Below are 18482 nucleotides of genomic sequence, written 5' to 3'. Positions count from 1 at the left end.
TCAGTCTCTTCAAATCAGGTCACATTTGGTGGCCATGTGGTTCTTTGCAGCCCTCGGGGCTTCTCTGATTGAGTCCCTGAGCCCTGACGTTTGCTGGAGAGGGGGCTGCAGCTTTCTCCAAATCCTCCAGGGTGCTCCTTGGAAGCTTGTTCAGGGCATCTTACATCCATGTTTTCATTGTGGCTTGGGATACCTATCAGCCATGAACTATGGAGGTGGAATTGAGGTTGTCAGTTCTGTAAAGTAGAAGCGAAGATTCTGCAGTCTGAGGTCATTAAATAAATCTCCTTGGGTGATATTTTAGGCTCTGGGGTGGCTGGTCGGAGCTCTTCAGGAGGTGGAAATGTTTCTGTGCTCTGCCCCTCCTTCAATGCTCTCTGAGCTCCTGCCTGCAAAGTTAATTTCTCCACCTTTGGGCTCTCTGGGACTTTGCTTATAGACTGGCATTTTATAAGCAAAGTTCTGGAGACAGTTCCAGTGACAGTTATCCACGCTCCTTCCAACTGTCAGCACATCTAGGGCAGCCACTGAGCCTTATTTTTGGGATATCATATTTTATTATGTTGTTACATTGTGTTACATTGTATGGTGCCACGTCATGTTATAGTATTCCCTGCTACAATGCTTTATACACAGCGTGTGCGGCCAGTGATCTTTTGATGACATGAAAGAGTTGTGGTTCATCCTGGCTAGCGAGAGTGGCTGGAGACGAAACTCCTGTGAGTTCCACAATCACTGTCTTATACATACAGATTATTTTGCACGAGAATTATGGCATATTTACAATAATGCTTTACATTATGACCTTCTTTGTCCAGTTCATCTGGCACATTGCTGCCAGGTAATAAAATATCCTCATATCAGAGTCAAGCATGGCATAAGCTTATAGCTGAGTTTATATTTTCATCTTTTTTCTGCCCCAGGCATTTCCCACAGCCTTCCCAGCTTCTCCTCAGCCTGCCAGAGAAGAATCAACCCCTGGAGATCATTTAATGCCAACCTTTCTCACTGCCCATGATGAGCCTGGCAAGGCCACCCATGAGGTGACCATTAGACCTGAGAGGTGACCTTATTTCCTGGCTCTGGGGCCACCACCCCCACTCAGAGCAGTACAGGTGGACATCCCTGCCCCTCGCTTCTTCCTCCTCCTTTCCTTTCCAGGACTGGGGCACACTCTCGCTGCTGCTCCCTGACTTCATTCTTCCAATCTTGCCTCCACTTCACCCCCTTGAGGGCAGGATGTCCCCCTGGACACATGGCTTCTCCCAGAAGGACATTCCATACCCACTCTGATTTACCCCACCACCTGGAAGCTGCACAAATGCTAAATTCCTCTCCTTCCTTCCTTGACTCCAGGTGGCTCTGAGCAGAGGACAAGCATCAGTGGGCAGCGTGTCCAGAGGCCCACAGCTCCACTAAATCAGTTCACCTTAATGCAAAATGAGCCATTCTCCAAGCCCCATTGTTCCCAGGACTCCCCTTATCCCTCCACATAATCCTAGAAAGTGATATGCACAGACATTCTAGGCAGCAATGGAAAGTAATTTCCTGAAGAATATAATTTTAAGTAGTATTTATGGGTTTTTTTTCCAATTCTCAAAGTAACATATAATCATTATTAAAAATTTAGAAAATATAGAGAAGTTTCAAGAAAAAATTAAAATCACCTATAATCCCATTGCTAAGAGACCAGGTGCCTTTTGTGCCATCTTTTCCCCTCTCGCTCCCTGCCCCTCCTTCTCTGTGCATGCAGGCAGCGCGCGCACACACACACACACACACACACACACACAGCATCGGCATGACATCGCACTGACTGGAGAGACTGACATGCTGTTGTCAGTTCATGTTGTGTCAGGGGCACTGTTTAGCTCACTAAGTATTTTTCACATCATTTCTTTTCCTCACCCAGTCTCTGAGTAGATGGGACCCCACCTCCTATCGAATGTCTATCCCACCCCTACACCTCCACCCACTCCCCTGGCCTTGCTTTCCACTGGTCCCTCTCTGCTAGCTGTTTCCTCTCAGACTATAAACACATCCAGATTTCCTCATCCTGAGAACAACCCCCTCAGCCCTGCATCCCCCAGCACTCCCCACCACCCTCCACTCTGCACTGCAGAGAAATGAGGAGAGGGCACTCCAGGTATGCAGGCTGCACCTGCTCCCCTTCCTTCCATGGTCTCCTCAGCTACTGCCTCCTTCTGCCCTGGAGTGGCTTATGGCCTTTGCCAGCAGAAAATCATGACACCAGGATCTAGTTTCTCTTGCAGTCTGTCCCCATGCCCCCAGGTGCTCCAAGAAGCCTTCTCACAGAGCCTAGCTGGTATGTTCTCACGGGATTCTTTAGAGGGCTTAGGAGGCCTGAACCTCCTTTTGTGAAACAGCAGGCAAAAGGGCAGGGTCTGGAAAACTTCCAAGCCCCTAAGGAACCTCAGCACTAGTGACCCGGACTTTCCGCAGGTGAGCAGAGGTTAAGGCAGACATTGTAACACGTCCTCATTGCATGCATGTGAAGAAACAACGAGGGCAGGGAAAGTAGAATCTGTTAACCCTCAGGACATCACATTTGATCCCAATTACTCTCTCAGCAAGTGATATATATTAGTAATATTTAATTATTAGTAATAATTAAATAATTAATTAGTAATATTTTGCTAATTTTAAATTACATGTTCATTTTTACTGCGAAGATTCCCCCTATTCCTATAGTAGATGCATGGCCATTTCACCCCATTACCCTGGAAGGCTCCATGGCCCTCTTGCTTACAGCAACTGAGGCTGGAGCCCTGGTCTGTGGAAGGGCACCGCCCCCATGGGCCCATCTCGCTGAAATAGGTCCCACCAACATCCTGGTCTGCAGACTCAGCTCAGCAGAGTAGAGCACAGGGTCAGCACTGAGTTGGGACTGAGCAGCTTGCGTGGTGCTCAAAGGAGCCCCATCAAAGGGGCATCAAGCACATCCTTGGCTTCACAGTTGTGTATCTATTACACCAATTTTCCATGAGTGCAAGGAAAATGTCTTGAGGAAGCGGCACCTTTTCTAATTTACACAAAGGCCCTAGAAGGGCTAGCATGGGATGTCCCTAGGTCAGACTACCAGTGAAATTGTCTGCACAGTCCACCCCCTTGGCTGTCCTCGGGGGAGCAGGGCTGCTGAGGAGCAAGACTAGCTGGCCATGAAAGGATACCCGGGGTCTTGCTTTGGCCTTGGGCTGGTGCCCACAGCCCAGGCCTGGGCCTCAGGGTTTCAGCTCCAAATGTCTAGTTTTATGTCATCCCCAGAGATGACCCATGCCCATCTTCCCACCCAGGTTCCCAGAAAGCGGTGCCATCTCTACCATAAGCAGTGGGGAGCACAATGTCAAAAGGACCCCAAAGCTCAGGTTGACTGGTCAGCGTTTCCATTCCCCTCAGGACGGCCACAGAAGACTCCAGAATTGTGGCCAGGGCAGGCAGTCAGCAGATGACCTGAATGCACCATGATGGCTCTTGCACCATGTTCACAAAGGACAGGCCCACCAGTAAGACCTGAGCAAGCTGGCAGCTGGCCAGTCCTCCCTGGGCCAGGACTGGAGACACCCACCGCCTGCCCCTGGGTTCCCGTGCAGGCTTCCTTGGGAGGAATAGCAGCGAAGTAGGGCTTGGCTTCTGTACCCTCACAACCAGCAACCCCCCAACATCTCACGCGTGTCACGAGACCCATCTCTTCAGTCACATGTCCAGAGTGCCCTGGTTCTCCCAGCAGCTGTGCTCACCCCTTGCGTGTAGGTTTTGTTGCAGGAACATTGTCATTTCCCCAGCTCCTATTTTCTTGAAGCCAACCTCACGCTTGCCCCCATTTTTTCCTGCTGAAGAGCTGCTTGAGGAGCGTGTCGAGCAGGCTCTAGGGATGAACATTTCAGAAGTGATCTGAATGGTGTTGGTCTCAGGGGAGGAGCAGACAGCGGAGACTGCAGCCAGTCTGTACCGACAGGACCAGCCAGCACTGTATCTCCCTGTCCCCCATGCCCAGAGATAAAAGTCCTCAAGGCTGTTTATATGTGAGTATAGGAAGCAAGAAAAAGGATAGGCAGGGAGGAGTGATGGGCAGCAAACATGCCTGAAACCTGAGACCATGGACAGACTTGGAGGCAAGTCGCAGCAGGATCCTCCTCTCAGACCCCCTGTCCTGCCCCCAGGATCGCTGGAGTGCAGTGTATGACCGTGCCTGGCTACTCCAAGGGCTTCGGCTACCAGACAGGGCAGAGTTTCTCGGGGGAGTTTGACCATGCCTGGAATGCTGTGTACCTGGAGGGAAGATGGCACCTGGTGGACAGCACCTGGGGCAGCGGCCTGGTGGATACCACCACCTCCAAATTCACCTTCCTGTAAGTACTTGTCTCAGTTCTGCTGGGCGTCTAGCAGGTGGAAGTGGAGGAGGTGCCGGGTTGCATGAAGCAGCAGGTAGAGAAGGCCAAGGGGGAGGGGAAGGAGAGCCAGGAGGCCCCACACCCACCCCTCCCCGGCTCTGAAGTGGGCTGGCTCCAGGCCAATTGTGAGGACCCACACCCTTTTGTCACCTCACCCTCCACTGACAAACACCCCCCTCTGACTCCCTGTAACTCCCTCCACCAAAGCACTGAAAGCCTGGAGCGTTTGCCCCCAGGTCACATGTGAGGAAAGGCAGGGCTAATAGCCTTCTTTAGTTGTTGGCAGGTTCCCTTCCAGACTTTGGCCATTGACCGCATTACCAGGCACAAATGCCAGAATGTTCTCTTACTACTTTGCCCAGACACCAGGCTCCTTCTCCTCTCTGGTCTGCGTGAGACCATATCACATTTCTGAGGAAAGGGCTGTGGTTTTGGGGGAAGGGGAGCTATTGGCGGTGCAGGGTCACTGTGAGGCACAGTGGGGCAGGGCGGCTGGGGTGCAGGGGACTGGAGCATTTCTGTCCTCTGGGGCTCTGGCCAACCCTGGCCTTAACCTGAGGCTACATACAATATTCTTCATGGATCATGATGCTATCAGCAGCTCAGATCCCTTTTTATTCAGAAACATGAGTGTGCTCTGTCTGATTTTTGCAGCTTAAATCTTGACACTCCCACACATGGGACAAATACAAGCCATGTGCACACACATCCTACACGCAGGGCTCACGCACTCACAGATGCCCTCTTTACCACTGTTATTCTCAACACTGCTCCTCTTAGGCAGAGCAAAGCCTCCCCCGTCTCAGGAAGGGCCTCCCTGTTCTTCTCTTGATCCCCATTACTGACACCCGGAGAGTCAGCACTCCAGTCGGTCCTGGAGAGCCACAAAAGGTCCCCACCAGCACAGCTGCACAGCACAGAAACAGGCTGTGGTAGATGGAGGCAGTGAATTCAAGCGCTCTGTCTCCCTGTCTTCCCACAACCCCACTGCGTGTTCCACAGGCTATGCCTTTGCCCCCTTTGAACTTCGGATTGTCTTTGAGCATGAGGGAGTCCATTTTCCCCACGACACCCTAGGGCACTGAGGGCACTGTGGCTTCCCTTAGAAGCGACCTCAGACCCTGCCTTGGCTACAATTTCTGGAAGCATCCACTGAGGAGGAGTCTCCAGTGCCCATGTTAGAGTTGGAGATGGCACCTCTTCCCATCCAGGGTGTCCACAGGACCGCTCCGGTGGGTGTGTTGGGCCCCTGCCTCCTCTACACAGAGCTGGCTGCTAACCAGTTTGTCTCTGCTCCAGCTACAATGAGTTCTACTTCCTCACCCATCCTGCACTGTTCATCGAGGACCACTTCCCAGACAACAAGAACTGGCAGCTGCTAAAACCTCCTCAATCTCTGAGGCAGTTTGAGAACAACATGTATCACAAGAGTGAATTCTACAACAAAGGGATGCTGAGTGCCCACCCGGAGACTTCCATGATCAGAACAGGTGAGCCCGGAGCAGGTGCCTGTGTGCTAGCAGCAGGGATGGAGCGTTTCGCACTGTCCTCCAGGAGCCCGCCTGACACTGTGCTTTCAGGGCATGCCCTTCCAGGAGCATGGCCTGTGAGCTTAGCACAAAGCTTGTGTGTGCATGTGGATGTGTGGGGGCTGCTGAGGCAGCCCAGGCCATCAGGGCAGGGAAGGGCCATAGGCCACATCAGCAGGGACAGAAGCTCACTCACACTAGCATAAACCCAGAAAGGGATGTGTCTGAAGGCTGAAGGTTTCCTAGAACTTGAGGGCTGGACACACAGCCTGGCCTGTCACAGAAGCCAGGGCTGAGTGGTTCCTAGCTGGGTGAGTCTCTCTCAGCTCACAGAGCAGGGAAAAGGACTGCATCACCCCCACTACACATAGCTTCTGGGCTCAGGTGCCCAACAGAAGCTACTGGCCTGTTGTGTTCTCTTCCCCAACTCCTGCTGGAGAGAATACATGGCCTCAGCAGAGCTGCAGTCTGGGTGTTGGTGGTCCAACCAGCAAGGGTGGGGAGCAGCTGGGGTCTCCCAGGACAGGTAGGGGCAGTCCCACCCAAGACAGAGACTTGGGGCAGACTTCCTTAGGGAGGTGGCCTCTGAGCTGGGTCTTGGGAGAAGAGAACAGGCATAGTAGCTAGACAGAGATGGACATGTTTTAGGCAGCAGAGGAGAAGAGGGGACACAGTAAGCCCCCAGCCTCCAAACTCAGGCACCCCTAGATGAGGGCCAGGCTCCAGACCTCTGTCTGGCTGGCTCAGTACCCCTCCCTTCTGGAGGCGGGACCCAGCGGTTTCCAGCGCACCCCCTGGGGCAGTATAGGATACCCAGCTTAGCCATCTCCCATGGCTGGCCTGGGCTGACATTTGTTCCCCCAACCCTCACCATGGAGCCATAGCATCTGAGTATGTTTGCATACTCTGAGGCATATGGGGGTTACCTTGGGGGGGCCAGAACTGGTCACAAAAATGCAGGGCCTTCTCTGGAAGATTGTCTCTTATGCCTTTCCAAGGCCTTGGCACCTGATCCAGTGCTGGGCACACAGCCTGGGCACACTGCAGAGCCCTGTAAGTCAGGTCAGCCCAGCCTTCCACACCTCAGCAAAGGACTGCCTGGCGGCACTGTCTCTGCCACTGGGGACGCCATCCACCCAGGACAGGAGGTCTGAGATCATGCTGACTATTAGCACAAAGGGCCTGTGGGTGGCCCAGAGCCCCTGGGGAGCTCCCACCCACACTGCAGGGCAATGGGGCAGCCGGAAGCACAGGTGCCCCCAAGTTAGTTCCAACTGACTTGTCCCTTCCACCACACAAGAGCTTCCTTTGCCAGGTTGCTGAGCTCTTGCATACTCTTCCATCTCCAAATACCTGGCAGCTCCTGTGGCTAAAATAACAGCCTGAAGTTGCTCACTTTGGGAATCCATTTCCTGCACTTACAATAGATGGAGGGCTTGTTCAATGTATCATAGGCCATTGAACCATCGGAAAGAACTGACCAGGTCAAAGCAATACCAAACTGATGCCATTGAGTGGAGTTTGCCTTTTTAAGAGACATAAAAATATAAACACCAGATTCCTTAATTTATAGAAATCTAAACCTAAATATGATTCCATATATCTGATACATATTTACAGAGTATTTCTTTGTGGTAGCTAGTTAAGAGTGGGGAGGGGAAGGAAGCAAAATAGGGAAACTGAGGTGAGCAGAAAGGAAGGGAAGGAAGAGGGCACCTAGATAAGGGGGTGGAAAGCTGCCAGGCTCCAGGAGAGCGCCGCGGAGGGGAAAGGAGAGGTGGAGGAGGCGGGGGGACTGGAAGAGCCCGTGGGCTCCCACAGAGGTCTGCAGGGGTGACCAGTCCTTTATTTCAAGTCTTCCCAGTCATTCAACACACCTTTGGCAAGAACCCTCTGGGTGAGACACCGCAACCAGGCACTAAGACATGGCAGGAAATGAAGCAGGCTGGCCCCTTCCCCACCGAGCCCACAGCCCGGCAAGGAGTTCAGACACTACACAGAAGTGCTCACGTGATGAATTACAGCAGTGGAACATTCTCTGAAGGAGAGCCAGGGCTAGGAGAGAGCTTGCCAGGGAACTCAGCCTCAGCTGAAGGGTCCGGGTGGGCTGCTTTGCCATCGGGACATTACCACGAGGCCTTATCCAGGTTTGAGGGAAGTGGTGGGGAGGGAGGAGTGGGTGGGAGGACCCTGAGGCATGAAGGGTGTGGCCTTGGAGGATCTACCAGAGTGCTTGATACTGGCGAGGCAGGAAGAGACAGGTCTCTGCATGGGTCTCCAGCTTCAGGGCTCTGCCATGAGCCCGGGAGTAGCCAGGCAAACATTTTCAAAGGAGCCCTGGGGCTGCTCTGTGGGGTGCTGGGTGGTGCTCCACAATCAAAAGTGAATCGCAGGGGGATCTGGGCCTCACTGTGCAGGACTCACAGCCAGTTGTGAGATGGAACAGGACAGGGGCCATGCGCAGTGAGGAGCTGAGGTAGCTTCTGCCCGCTGAGCTAGTTCAGAAGTGAGGGGACAGGGGGCTTTCACCAAGAGGAGATAGCAAGTCTGTTGATCTTGGTCACTTTCCTTTGGAAGTTACCACGGGACAGATGTGGCATGCAGTGGCTGAAGGCAGTAGAGAAAGCAAGTAGGCAAATAAAATAGCACTCAAGCACCAAGAGTCACACGATTTCAGTGTAACAGAAGGGGAAGCAATGGCATTGGGGTTAAGCAGTGCTCAGAGAGTGGGATGAGGGCCAGGCCTCAAAGAGTGGGGGTTGCAAAGGGAGGAGAGGACTCTGAGGAAGGCGTGGAGGCCAGCAGCCTAGGTCCTCCAAGGTCTGAGGAGCCTCATTATTAGGAAGTCACTGGAGGGTGGGGGCAGAGGGAAGTCACTGGGGTGCCAGAAAGCTGAGGGGCAGAGAGGAAACGGAGGCAGTGGGGGGGACATGTGGGAGTGCAGGGCAGGTGCAGAGTGGGCAGCATCTGAGAAGGCTGGGACAGCTTTCGAGGTAGAACAGCCGTGAAGAAGGTAGAGGAGCTGTCTAAGCAGCCTCCCCATCATGCTGGCCCGTGTGGGCTTCTCCCATTCCTGAGGTGGGAGTTGGCATGGAATGCACATTCAATGGGAAGTGTATTCAGGACGTTATCCTAGAGCCCAGGCACAGTGTCCTGCCTCCCCCACCAAGAGCCCAAGCTAGGGGAACGTTCCTGGTGACGTGGATCAGACAGCCTCTCTCCTTCCTTTGCGCTCAACTGTGAACAGGGCTGGGGAGGTTGCTGGGGCTGGGAGCAGATGACCAGTTTCTGAGAGAAGTAAGGCCAGGCTCTAAGAAGCCACTGCCCCTCCCTGTGGCCCTGGGAGCCAGGAAGGACCAGGCAGGTGGGTCCTCATGGGCTACAAAGACTAGAGAACTGACCAATTCTCCCTGAAAAATCAATGACCAGGACAGATGAAGATGAAACCGCAGAGCAAAGGGAGAGACGGCGGTGGGGGTGGTGGCGTGTGGCAGTGTGGGGGTTGCAAAAGACCCTCCTGTGCACACACTGGCTTTTCGGGACCCATTCCTGAAACATGGCTAAGATACACCTATGTGAGAAGCATGGGGTGGGGGAGCTGGGGATCAGGGAACTGCCCCACCCCAACCTCCTGTGCACAGTCTCAGGGAGTGAACCCATTCTCACTAGTTTTAAGGACAATGTGTTGACATGACAGCATTGACACTTAGATAGATGCTGGAGGGAGTAAGGTGAAAGCTAGACCTGAGACTTGGGGGAGAAGGTGCCCCTCCTGCCCCATGATCCTCTCTGGACATAGGCAACCTTCATCTAATGTGAATCAAATGGGCAGGATGCACACATACCGCTGGCGACAAATTTTTCTAGAGGCTCCTTAGCTTTCATTTATCTCAAAGAAAACTACCTGAAGGGAGTAGGGAACCCTTCCAGCGGTGCGCTGCCACTGGCTGCTGCCACGCTCAGTGAAGTCATATTGGGTGCTTGAAATGGACTGTGGTGAAAGTATTGACACCATGGAAATAGGCAAGCACTATAAGTCAAGACGTTTTTCTCCCAGGGAGACAGTTGTTAGACATTTACCAGCACATCAGCACATGCTGGACCCATCTCTGTTGACCCCGACTTTCTCTCCACAGTGAACGGGAAGGCCACGGTCACCATTGAGAGCTGCGCCCCAACACTGTTCATGTTCATGCTCAACGGCAAGCAAGAGCATGGGCTGCTGAGCCTCAGGAAGAATGGGATGAAGTTGGAGGTGTACCCTCCAACCATGGGCACTCACAAGCTGCAGATCTTTGCCAAGGGCAACTCCGACATCTACAGCTCAGTGCTGGAGTACACGCTCAAGTGCAATTATGTGGACATGGGTGTCCGGCTGCCTGCTGAGCTTCACCAGCCCGTGGGCCCCAGCTGGTTCTCGGAGCAGATGGGCATCATGAAGCCCTCCCACCCTGACCCTATCATCCACACCAGCGATGGGCGCTGCTCCATCAGCTTCAGCGTAGAGGAGGGCATTAACGTCCTGGCTTCCCTCCATGGGGATGATGGCCCCATCACTGAGGAGACACAGCGGCGCTACATCTTCCAGCTGCACTGGGAGAAGCGGACCGAGCTGAAAGTCCAGCTGCCCCATGCCGGCAAGTTTGCCCTCAAGATCTTTGTCAAGAAGAGGCAGGAACCAGGAAACTACATCTTCGTCTTTAATTACCTCCTATGCTGTGCCAACACCAAGGTGAACTGGCCCATGTTCCCTGAGAGCTTTGGCAACTGGGGGCAGGACAATGAGCTGCTGGAGCCTCTGTCGGGTGTGCTTCCTGCCAACCGGAACATCCCATTCAAATTGAAGCTGCATGGTATTGCCAAAGTCCTGGTAAAGGGGCAGGACACATGGCCCCTGACCCTGAACCACGAGGGCTACTGGGAGGGCAGCTGCAGCACAGCTGGCTGCCAGGAAGTCTATGTCATGGTGCTGGAGAATGCCAACCACAACTTCTACTCCTACATCCTGAAATACAAGGTGAATGCCCAGTGAGGCCTGTGCCCCGGTCTTACCCTCCCAAAGGGCCAAGCCAGACCTCCCCAGGGAGGGCTCAAGGGAAGTGCAGGGAGCCCTGGACACCACTGAGTCTGCATGAAATCCCTTCTAGGCCTCTGCCTCAGTGTCCCTCCTCTGAAACAGGAGCTGTGATCTTTGTGTTCCGAAGGCTTCACTCAGGTGTGGCTGTGACTGAGGGGACAGAAGCAGTGGCTCTTTAGAAGAAAAAGGTGCTATGTAAATCTAAGGTATTGTAAACTGTACACCTGCATCCAGATGCCCCTTCTCGTGTTAGTGCTGCTGTTGTTGTTGTTGTTGTAGGGCTGATGTGGGAAAGCAGGGATATTGCCCAGGTTGACAGCTTTTCACATGATGCTTAGAGAATTCTCTTCCGTGCCCAAGGGGACATGATTTGCAAGGCTGAGTTGTCCTTGAATCACAGAGCCCCTTTCAAGCAACATCACCATGCCTCTCGACAGCTCCAGGCCCCGAGGGAATCTTGGACTATCTTCTCCTCCCAGACCTGATCATCTTCCGCATCCTGCTGCTTCTTCATTAGCTACTTCTTGTTCTTCGAGACCCCTAGTAAAAGGGTGTGGTGAGGAATCTAGCTGACCCACAACTGGCTGGAAGCTGATTATCTCCACCATCCCTAAGTATAGTCAGGAATGTGACAACCAGAAAGTTGTGAGGAGACTCCAAAGCAAAGAGCAGCCCATGCCCGCTGTGGCTGTGCAGGTGGGAGGGACACTGTCGGCAGAGCTGCAGCCTGTGTCTGAGGGTGTAAGACCTCCAGCTCTGCTCTGAGAGGAGTGCACAGGGTAGTTAGTTCAGTCTAAGGCCTGGAGTGCCCTCCAGGCCCTCGCAGAGCCTGGGTCTCAGGCCCCTGCCCCGCCTCCACAGGGAGCCTCCAGAGGCTGGCCAGGCCCTTGGGGAGCCTTGCAGATAGCCGTGAATAAGGACCTGGCCGCAGATCAGGTGAGTAGTGCAGTGCGGCAATGCCGAGGAGACTCACACCTTAACAGGGCTCTGCCTGCCCCCAGCGTCTCTACCAGCAAAGCCAGGGCTGGGAAGACTTCCAGCTGCACGGGAGCAGCTTTTGTGCCTGTCTCAGAGCAAACGTCCCATCCCATCTCCTTTCATCCCTTCTCTGAGAAGATACCCACCTCCAGTCTCACCTTGCATGGGGACAGCTCAGGGCCCGGCCCCTTGCTTGCTCAGGCCAGACTGAGAGGCCTCGGCTGCCCAGCTGGCCCTCAGCAGCGCCTCAGGCTGCTGTTGCCATGGCAACGGAGGAAAGGCTGGCTTCAGCGAGGGCACATGAGAGGGAAAGGCGAGAGAGGCCCCACATGGCTACTGCAGAACCATCCTGGCACACAGACACACTCCCTGCCGAACTCCTGGATTCTCCAGCTCCATGGCCCCTGGCTGTCCCAGTGCCCCCCACCCCTGAGAGCCAGCACTGCCTGGTACCTCTCCCCACTGCCCCTCCTCAGGCCACCAGGCTCAGCCACAGCCAGGGCCAGCTGGGACCCTCACAGCTTCCTCCGTGGCATTCACCCTCACATCCCTGTATCCAACAAATGTCCATGGGGTGCTTTGGTAAGTGCCAGATGCTTGGGCTACAGAGGTGAACAAAGGGGGCCTGGCCATCCAGAGCACAGGGTGAGGAAACTGCCAGGTGGCAGCAGCCTCCCTTGCCCAGGTCCTGACTGAAGATCCAGGCTCTGGACACTTCTGTTCATTATCCCACGGGATCCCTCCCCTAAAAGTCCCCACTGCCACCCAGCAGGGTGGCCTAGCCCAGAGCCAGCTCACAAAGGTGCCCATCATCCAACAGACCGGGGGCATCGAGCACAAGGGGTGTCACCCCTGGGGGACTGAACTGTCCTGGGCTGGTCCTGCGCCCTCCGCAGTCTCTGCCACCGAGGCCACTCAGCCAGCCTCGTGTCACTTACACCTGAAAAATGCACAAAGGCCCCGGAGGCATAACAGCTATGCACCACCACAGGGAAACAAGGGGAGTTTTACACCCTGAAAACAGCCTTCTTGCACACCTCTGATTTTATGGGCTGAAAGAAATGTGTTTGTTTCATCAAAATAATAAGTGCCTTGGATGACGCATGTCACTCACTGGACCCCGCGCTGGCTGCCTCGCCTAGTCCTGCTGGAGACCCCATACCTTTTCGATATGTAATATAATTAATCAATACATCCTGGAGCATGCAGAGAATGCCACCCAGCAAAATAGGAGCTGTCCCCAGCACCAGAGAGGGAGGCCCCGCCTCTCAAAGCACCGCAGGGCATCGGCAAGCCCCTCCCTCTCATTTAACCAAGTACCCCCTTTGTAAAGACAGCTATAGGCGCAGTCAGAAAATCACCTGCATTTCTTTCCACTGAAGTAAAAATACATGAAATGAAATCTAATCTTCATGAATTTTTACACGCATGCTGCTCAGGGTAGACATTCGGAGTTGCATTTTGAAGGCTTTTCTTCAAATCCCCATCTTTGTTTCCCGGGCGACGAGTCCCAGTAGCCGGCGGAATGGCACGGGCGCCCCCAGGTGTCCGAAGTGCGGAGCTGCCGGCTCTATACGCCGCGAGGTCGCTCTATCACCCGGCTTTTTACGCAGAACTTGAAAATGCTGTGGAAATGTTTATGTTAAAATCACTAGGTGCTTTCTCGTGGCTTCTCAGCGCTTCCTCATGGGTACACGGAGGACATCTTTGTCACGCACAAGCTGTGAAGGCATCCTGGGGGGCAACCTGGTGTGTTGAAAAGACAAGGGATGTGATGGGACGGTTTTGCCTGGAAATCACTTCTTGAAACAGAAGCACTGGACGTAGGACTGGATGGAACAGCTGTGACTACACTCATTACTATACCAATGAAGGATTGGAACCGATAAAACTCAGAGGGTATCTGCTTGCAGTTCTCGGGATGGCAGCCCCCAGGCCACAGGGCAGAAGGGAACCGAGGGTGGAGGAGTGGTGGGCAGAGGCACTACCACCATGACTGCAGTTCACTTCTCTCCAGCTTGTTTCAGAAGTGCCACCAGCTCAGCCGGACTCCATTTTCAATCCGATTATGATCATTGTGAGTTCCCCATATGTTACATTGTCCTACCAGGACAGCCTCCTCACTGCCTGCTGAGATTAAAAGGAAATAAATAGACTAACTGAAGCATGAAGGATTTCGGCTAGACATAAAGAACTATTTCCTGTTGTTAAGCGGGAGGAACGAGTTGCCAAGAAAGTTTGTGAAATCCTCTTCTCAAAGGACTTGAAAAGGAGAAAAGTTTTCCCAGTGGTCTGAGGTTTTAGATGCCATGTTCACTAGAAGGAGTGGGTTTTCTCTTCTCGAAACCAATTAATTCCTGAGATATCCTGGTCTGTCTGCAGCAAACAGAGAGTTAACAGCATCACTACATCATTTGCTATTGGCAGAGTTTTCAAAGATGGTGTGCCTCTATAGCCCACCTCGGTTTATCTTAGGTCTATAATTTCTTTTCATTCAGCAATTGAAAGAGGTGATTACTTCTCATAATGTGTGCATTGAGTTGTGTGGGCCGGTGGCTGTTAAGTATGCTTTCCCCACGTTGTTGCTGGTGTTGTTTTTCAATAAAATTTATATTCATTTTTATCCAATGATGTAATTATTGATTCATTCTTATCATGGATCTCACAAGGTGGGGAGTGGAGAGAAACAGGAAAAACACTTTCAGGTTCAAAGGAAGCCTTAGAAAAAAATCAATGTCCCAGCCAGTTGAATGTGACGGTGAGATGCAAATGGAATGTCGGGTAAATAGCTATTTCACATTAAAGAAAACATAATTAGGTTAGCTTCAGCCACTCTATGGCTCACATGCCTTTGAAGAACATGAAGACACTGTTTCTTTCATTGAATCTTGTTTAACCTGAAAATTTTAAAGTCAATCCTAATTTATTTTTATAGTGGGAGAAAAAAATTTACCAAAAATGCCTATCAGCCTACTTTTCTTTTATTTTGAATGTATATAAATATGTATTTCTTGATATTCATATACATGCAGAAACTTTCCAGGGTTCACCTAAGCAGATTATTCATAAATTAGATATTTAGAGAAATACAGAAAATGAAAAATCCAGACATTTCTGAGAAGCTGCTGTAACCATGGAGACCATTCTCGTAGCTGTAGTGTGAAGGACAAAAAGAACTTGTGTTCCCAAATCTGGCTTCGTCATGTCTCTCGCTGCTAGATCCACAAAAACGAGGCCCAGCATGCTTCTCCTTAGGAAGGAGACCTGACAGCATATTAAGAGGAAGTCAGAAGAAACAGTCTTCCGCACAAAAGAAGGAGTAACTCTTGAGTTATTAGAACAGTCTGAAAATGCCATCCCCAAAGCTGGAGTGGATGACCTCCAACGTCCCTTCCAGTCCGGAGAGTTTGTGATGCCGTGTCTCTGTGAACAGATGCTGGCAGGCAGTGGGCCTGGGGTTGTCAGTTACAGAACATCTGAAGGGCCCTGCTGTGGAACAGCCGAAGGGCCCTGCTGTGTTAAGAGCCTGCCCCTGGAGCCCCTGGCAGACTGCACTGCTGGCTCCTCTCTTGCCTGAGGGCAAGGGGCTGGAGAAAGCCCAGCAGAGGGACCAAAGGGGAAGAACAGCCTCTGACAGGATGTTGCTTCTGTCTGATTTTGCAAGCAGAACTAAAGGAAACTGAAAGTTAACTGGGATGTCCTCTTTGGGACATCTCAGGCATCTCCGAGTCAAAAGATGCTAAACTGGAGTTACTTCTCTCCCTCAAATTACTCCCAACTCCTCCTGGGTCCCCAGTTCAGTAAATGCATCCCTATCCAACCAGATAACTAAGTTAGACTCATGGCAGTTACTGGTGATAAAACCCAGTCCCCTCTGGATGTGTCCCACCTTCCACCTGCTCTCCCACCTCCACCTTCTCTCCTTTCCCACGACCCGCTACAGCCCAGATCCTCATCATCTCAGCTATACTGTCTGTGTCTTATACTTTCTATGGGGAGATGAAGCCTCTCGGCCCTATTACTGTCCACACTGGCCTCCCATTCGTATATTCTTATCACACCAGGATGATCAGGTTATTAAGACAAGGTTTCCAAGAAATCCTACCAGAAGCAGCTCACCATCTCTGGAAAGACATAATTGGTATTAGGTACTAGTGGGAAAGGTAGGTCTTCAAAGAAAAACTGGTTTCTATAGGGAATCGGGAAGAAGCCCTGTCTCCTCCTTTTTCTCTAAAGAAACAAGATGCCAAGGCCACCCAGTCAGCCTCGTGTCACTCACACCTGAAAAATGCACAAAGGCTCCAGAGGCATAATAGCTATGCACTACCACAGGGAAACAAGGGGCGTTTTACACCCTGAAAACAGCCTTTTTGCACATCTTTGATTTTACGGGCTGAAAGAAATGTGTTGTGTTTCATCAAAATAATAAGCACCTTCGATGATGCATGTCACTCGCCGGACCCCATACTGGCTGCCTCGGCCTACTCCACTACTGGGTGAGGGTATGCAGGGTAGCTCTTCGTACCACAGCCAGGCGGGGGACTCAACAGGGTGCAGGAGTGGAGCCCCACCTGCAGGTAAACAAGCTCCATCTCGAAGCCAGACTCTTCACATCCATGGCTTCCAGTTTATTTCCCTCCTGTCCTCTTGCACCAACAGCAGCACAGATCATATGTTCAGGTGGGCCAGCTGTATTCCCAGGAAAACAGATGCTGAGACACAGTAGGAATGCAAACAGTGTGCTGGAGGCAATACCTGTGGAAGGCAAAAGGGAGGGGGCAAGCAGGAGGAGGCAGACAGCTCAGACAATGGTGCAAGTCTGACCAAGTCCCAGCCAACCCAACAGGGAGTTCCAAAACAAAGATTTTTATTAGAGGTGTCTGAAGCTGTACAGAAATGGCCAAGCCCTAGAGAAACCATCATGCTCAGTCATTTGCAGGGGCTGCCTAGCAAGAGCTTGGTCTCAGTTCAAAAGCTCAGGCAGACCCTGAAGGTGTTGACAGCTGGAGACTCTCCGCTACCTACACTCCTTGCAGAGAATCAGCAACTTCTTCCAGAAGGGAGACCTGTGCAGCACACACAAGTTAACTTGCCTATGCTATGGAGGGTTCAGGAAAGACTGGGTGAGGGTTCTATGTGTGGAGTCAGCACACCCAAAGCCGTCTGGGATCCGGCAGTCACTGAAGGGGCTTCACAAGATGGTTTGTGGAAGGGACAGGGGCTTCGACATAGGATAAACATGTACTCCAAGGGCCACCTGCAAGGTGCTGTGGACTAATTTGATGAAAGGCAGCTTCTTTCTTATTTCTCCTTCTCTCCCTCCTACCCCTGCCATCCAGGAAAACCTCAACACAACAGCCAAGAGGATTGTTCCACGCTCCACTCTTACTTAAAACCGACCAATGGTTCCCCATTGCTCAGGGATGAGACTAGACCCTAACTCTGGCCTCATACTGCTTTCTTCACTTTGTCTCCTATGACTCTCCCTGAGAGCCCCTTAGAATCATCAACCATGTGACACCAGGCAGGCCATGTACCTCCCACCAGCGTGCTTTATATGTGCTGTCCCTTCTAGCCAGGACGCCTTTTCCTGCCTGAGGAAGCCCTGCCTGGCTTTCGTGGCTCAGGCCAGCCCACCACTCTGTCAGACCTTCCTAGTCCTCCCACTGCCCAAGCCATGGGAAATTATCTGCCCATCTTCCACGTTCATGTCACACTTTGTTACTCATCTGTTAAGCCAGAACCTTCTACAAGATTCTGGGATTGAGGAAATACTTGGAGGTTCTGCCCCTTGGATGTGAATTCCTTGAATACACATGCTTTGGTTCTGCCCCTTGGCACACAGTAGGTGCTTGGTAAATGCTTGGCAAGTGTTTCACTGGGAAAACTAAGAGAGGTTAGGAAGACAGGGCCAGAGAAGTACTATGGCCCAGCAGTCCATAACTATCCACTGAGCATTTGTCAACACGTGTTCCCATTTCACCAGGGCTGGCCTGTGTGCTTTTTGCCCAACTCTGGATGCCACATCCTGGACATTGAGGAAGTAAACTCAAGATTCTCTCAGAGGAGGGCCACATCCTGGGGAGGGCTGGGAATGTGGGGTGGAGTAACCACCCTGGAGGAGGCTGAGGATGCAGCTAATGGTGGTCTTCAAAGGAAGAGGCCCTTTACCAAGTCCAATATCTAAAAGAGGACACGTACTGACTATTTGGAAGATAGAACAAATCCTGAAAGTAGGACTTGGTCTTGACTAGAGAAGGATGGCCATCCTGTCTGTAAAGGTGGGTAGCAGAGGGTGGTCAGGGATTCTTTGGCTGTGAACAGTTTTAATGGAATTTTCTTTCCTTTATCTAGATTTGTTCCTGCTCCAAATTTCCCCCATGGCCCTGTTTGAAGATTATATCACCTAAGCTTGATGCTTCTGTTTAACCCAGAGTGACATAAACATTTAGCTGAGGGCACCTGCTGATCCCACTCCCACCCAAA

At 52.1% G+C, this 18482-nt stretch overlaps 2 protein-coding genes across 5 annotated transcripts in view; one reads left to right on the top strand and one right to left on the bottom strand.

Annotated features, from left to right (window-relative positions):
* LOC105469892 (kyphoscoliosis peptidase) overlaps positions 1–14624 on the top strand; it is a 50536-nt gene extending 35912 nt beyond the window's left edge. For 2 of the 4 annotated variants that reach the window (XM_011721472.2, XM_011721470.2), the window contains 3 exons: positions 4182–4370; positions 5712–5902; positions 10078–14624. In XM_011721472.2, coding sequence (XP_011719774.2) covers positions 4182–4370; positions 5712–5902; positions 10078–10973 — 1276 coding nt within the window. In that variant the 3' untranslated portion in view covers positions 10974–14624. The remainder of the gene's footprint in view (positions 1–4181; positions 4371–5711; positions 5903–10077) is intronic. The other 2 variants (XM_011721473.2, XM_011721471.2) reach the window with 1 other exon arrangement.
* Positions 1–18482, bottom strand: part of LOC105469894 (centrosomal protein 63) — a 135730-nt gene that overhangs the window by 4056 nt on the left and 113192 nt on the right. The window lies entirely within an intron of this gene.

Source organism: Macaca nemestrina, chromosome 2 (genome assembly GCF_043159975.1).
Source record: "Macaca nemestrina isolate mMacNem1 chromosome 2, mMacNem.hap1, whole genome shotgun sequence".
NCBI classification, from domain to species: Eukaryota; Metazoa; Chordata; class Mammalia; order Primates; family Cercopithecidae; genus Macaca; species Macaca nemestrina.
This window is presented reverse-complemented; position numbering and strand designations above follow the sequence as displayed.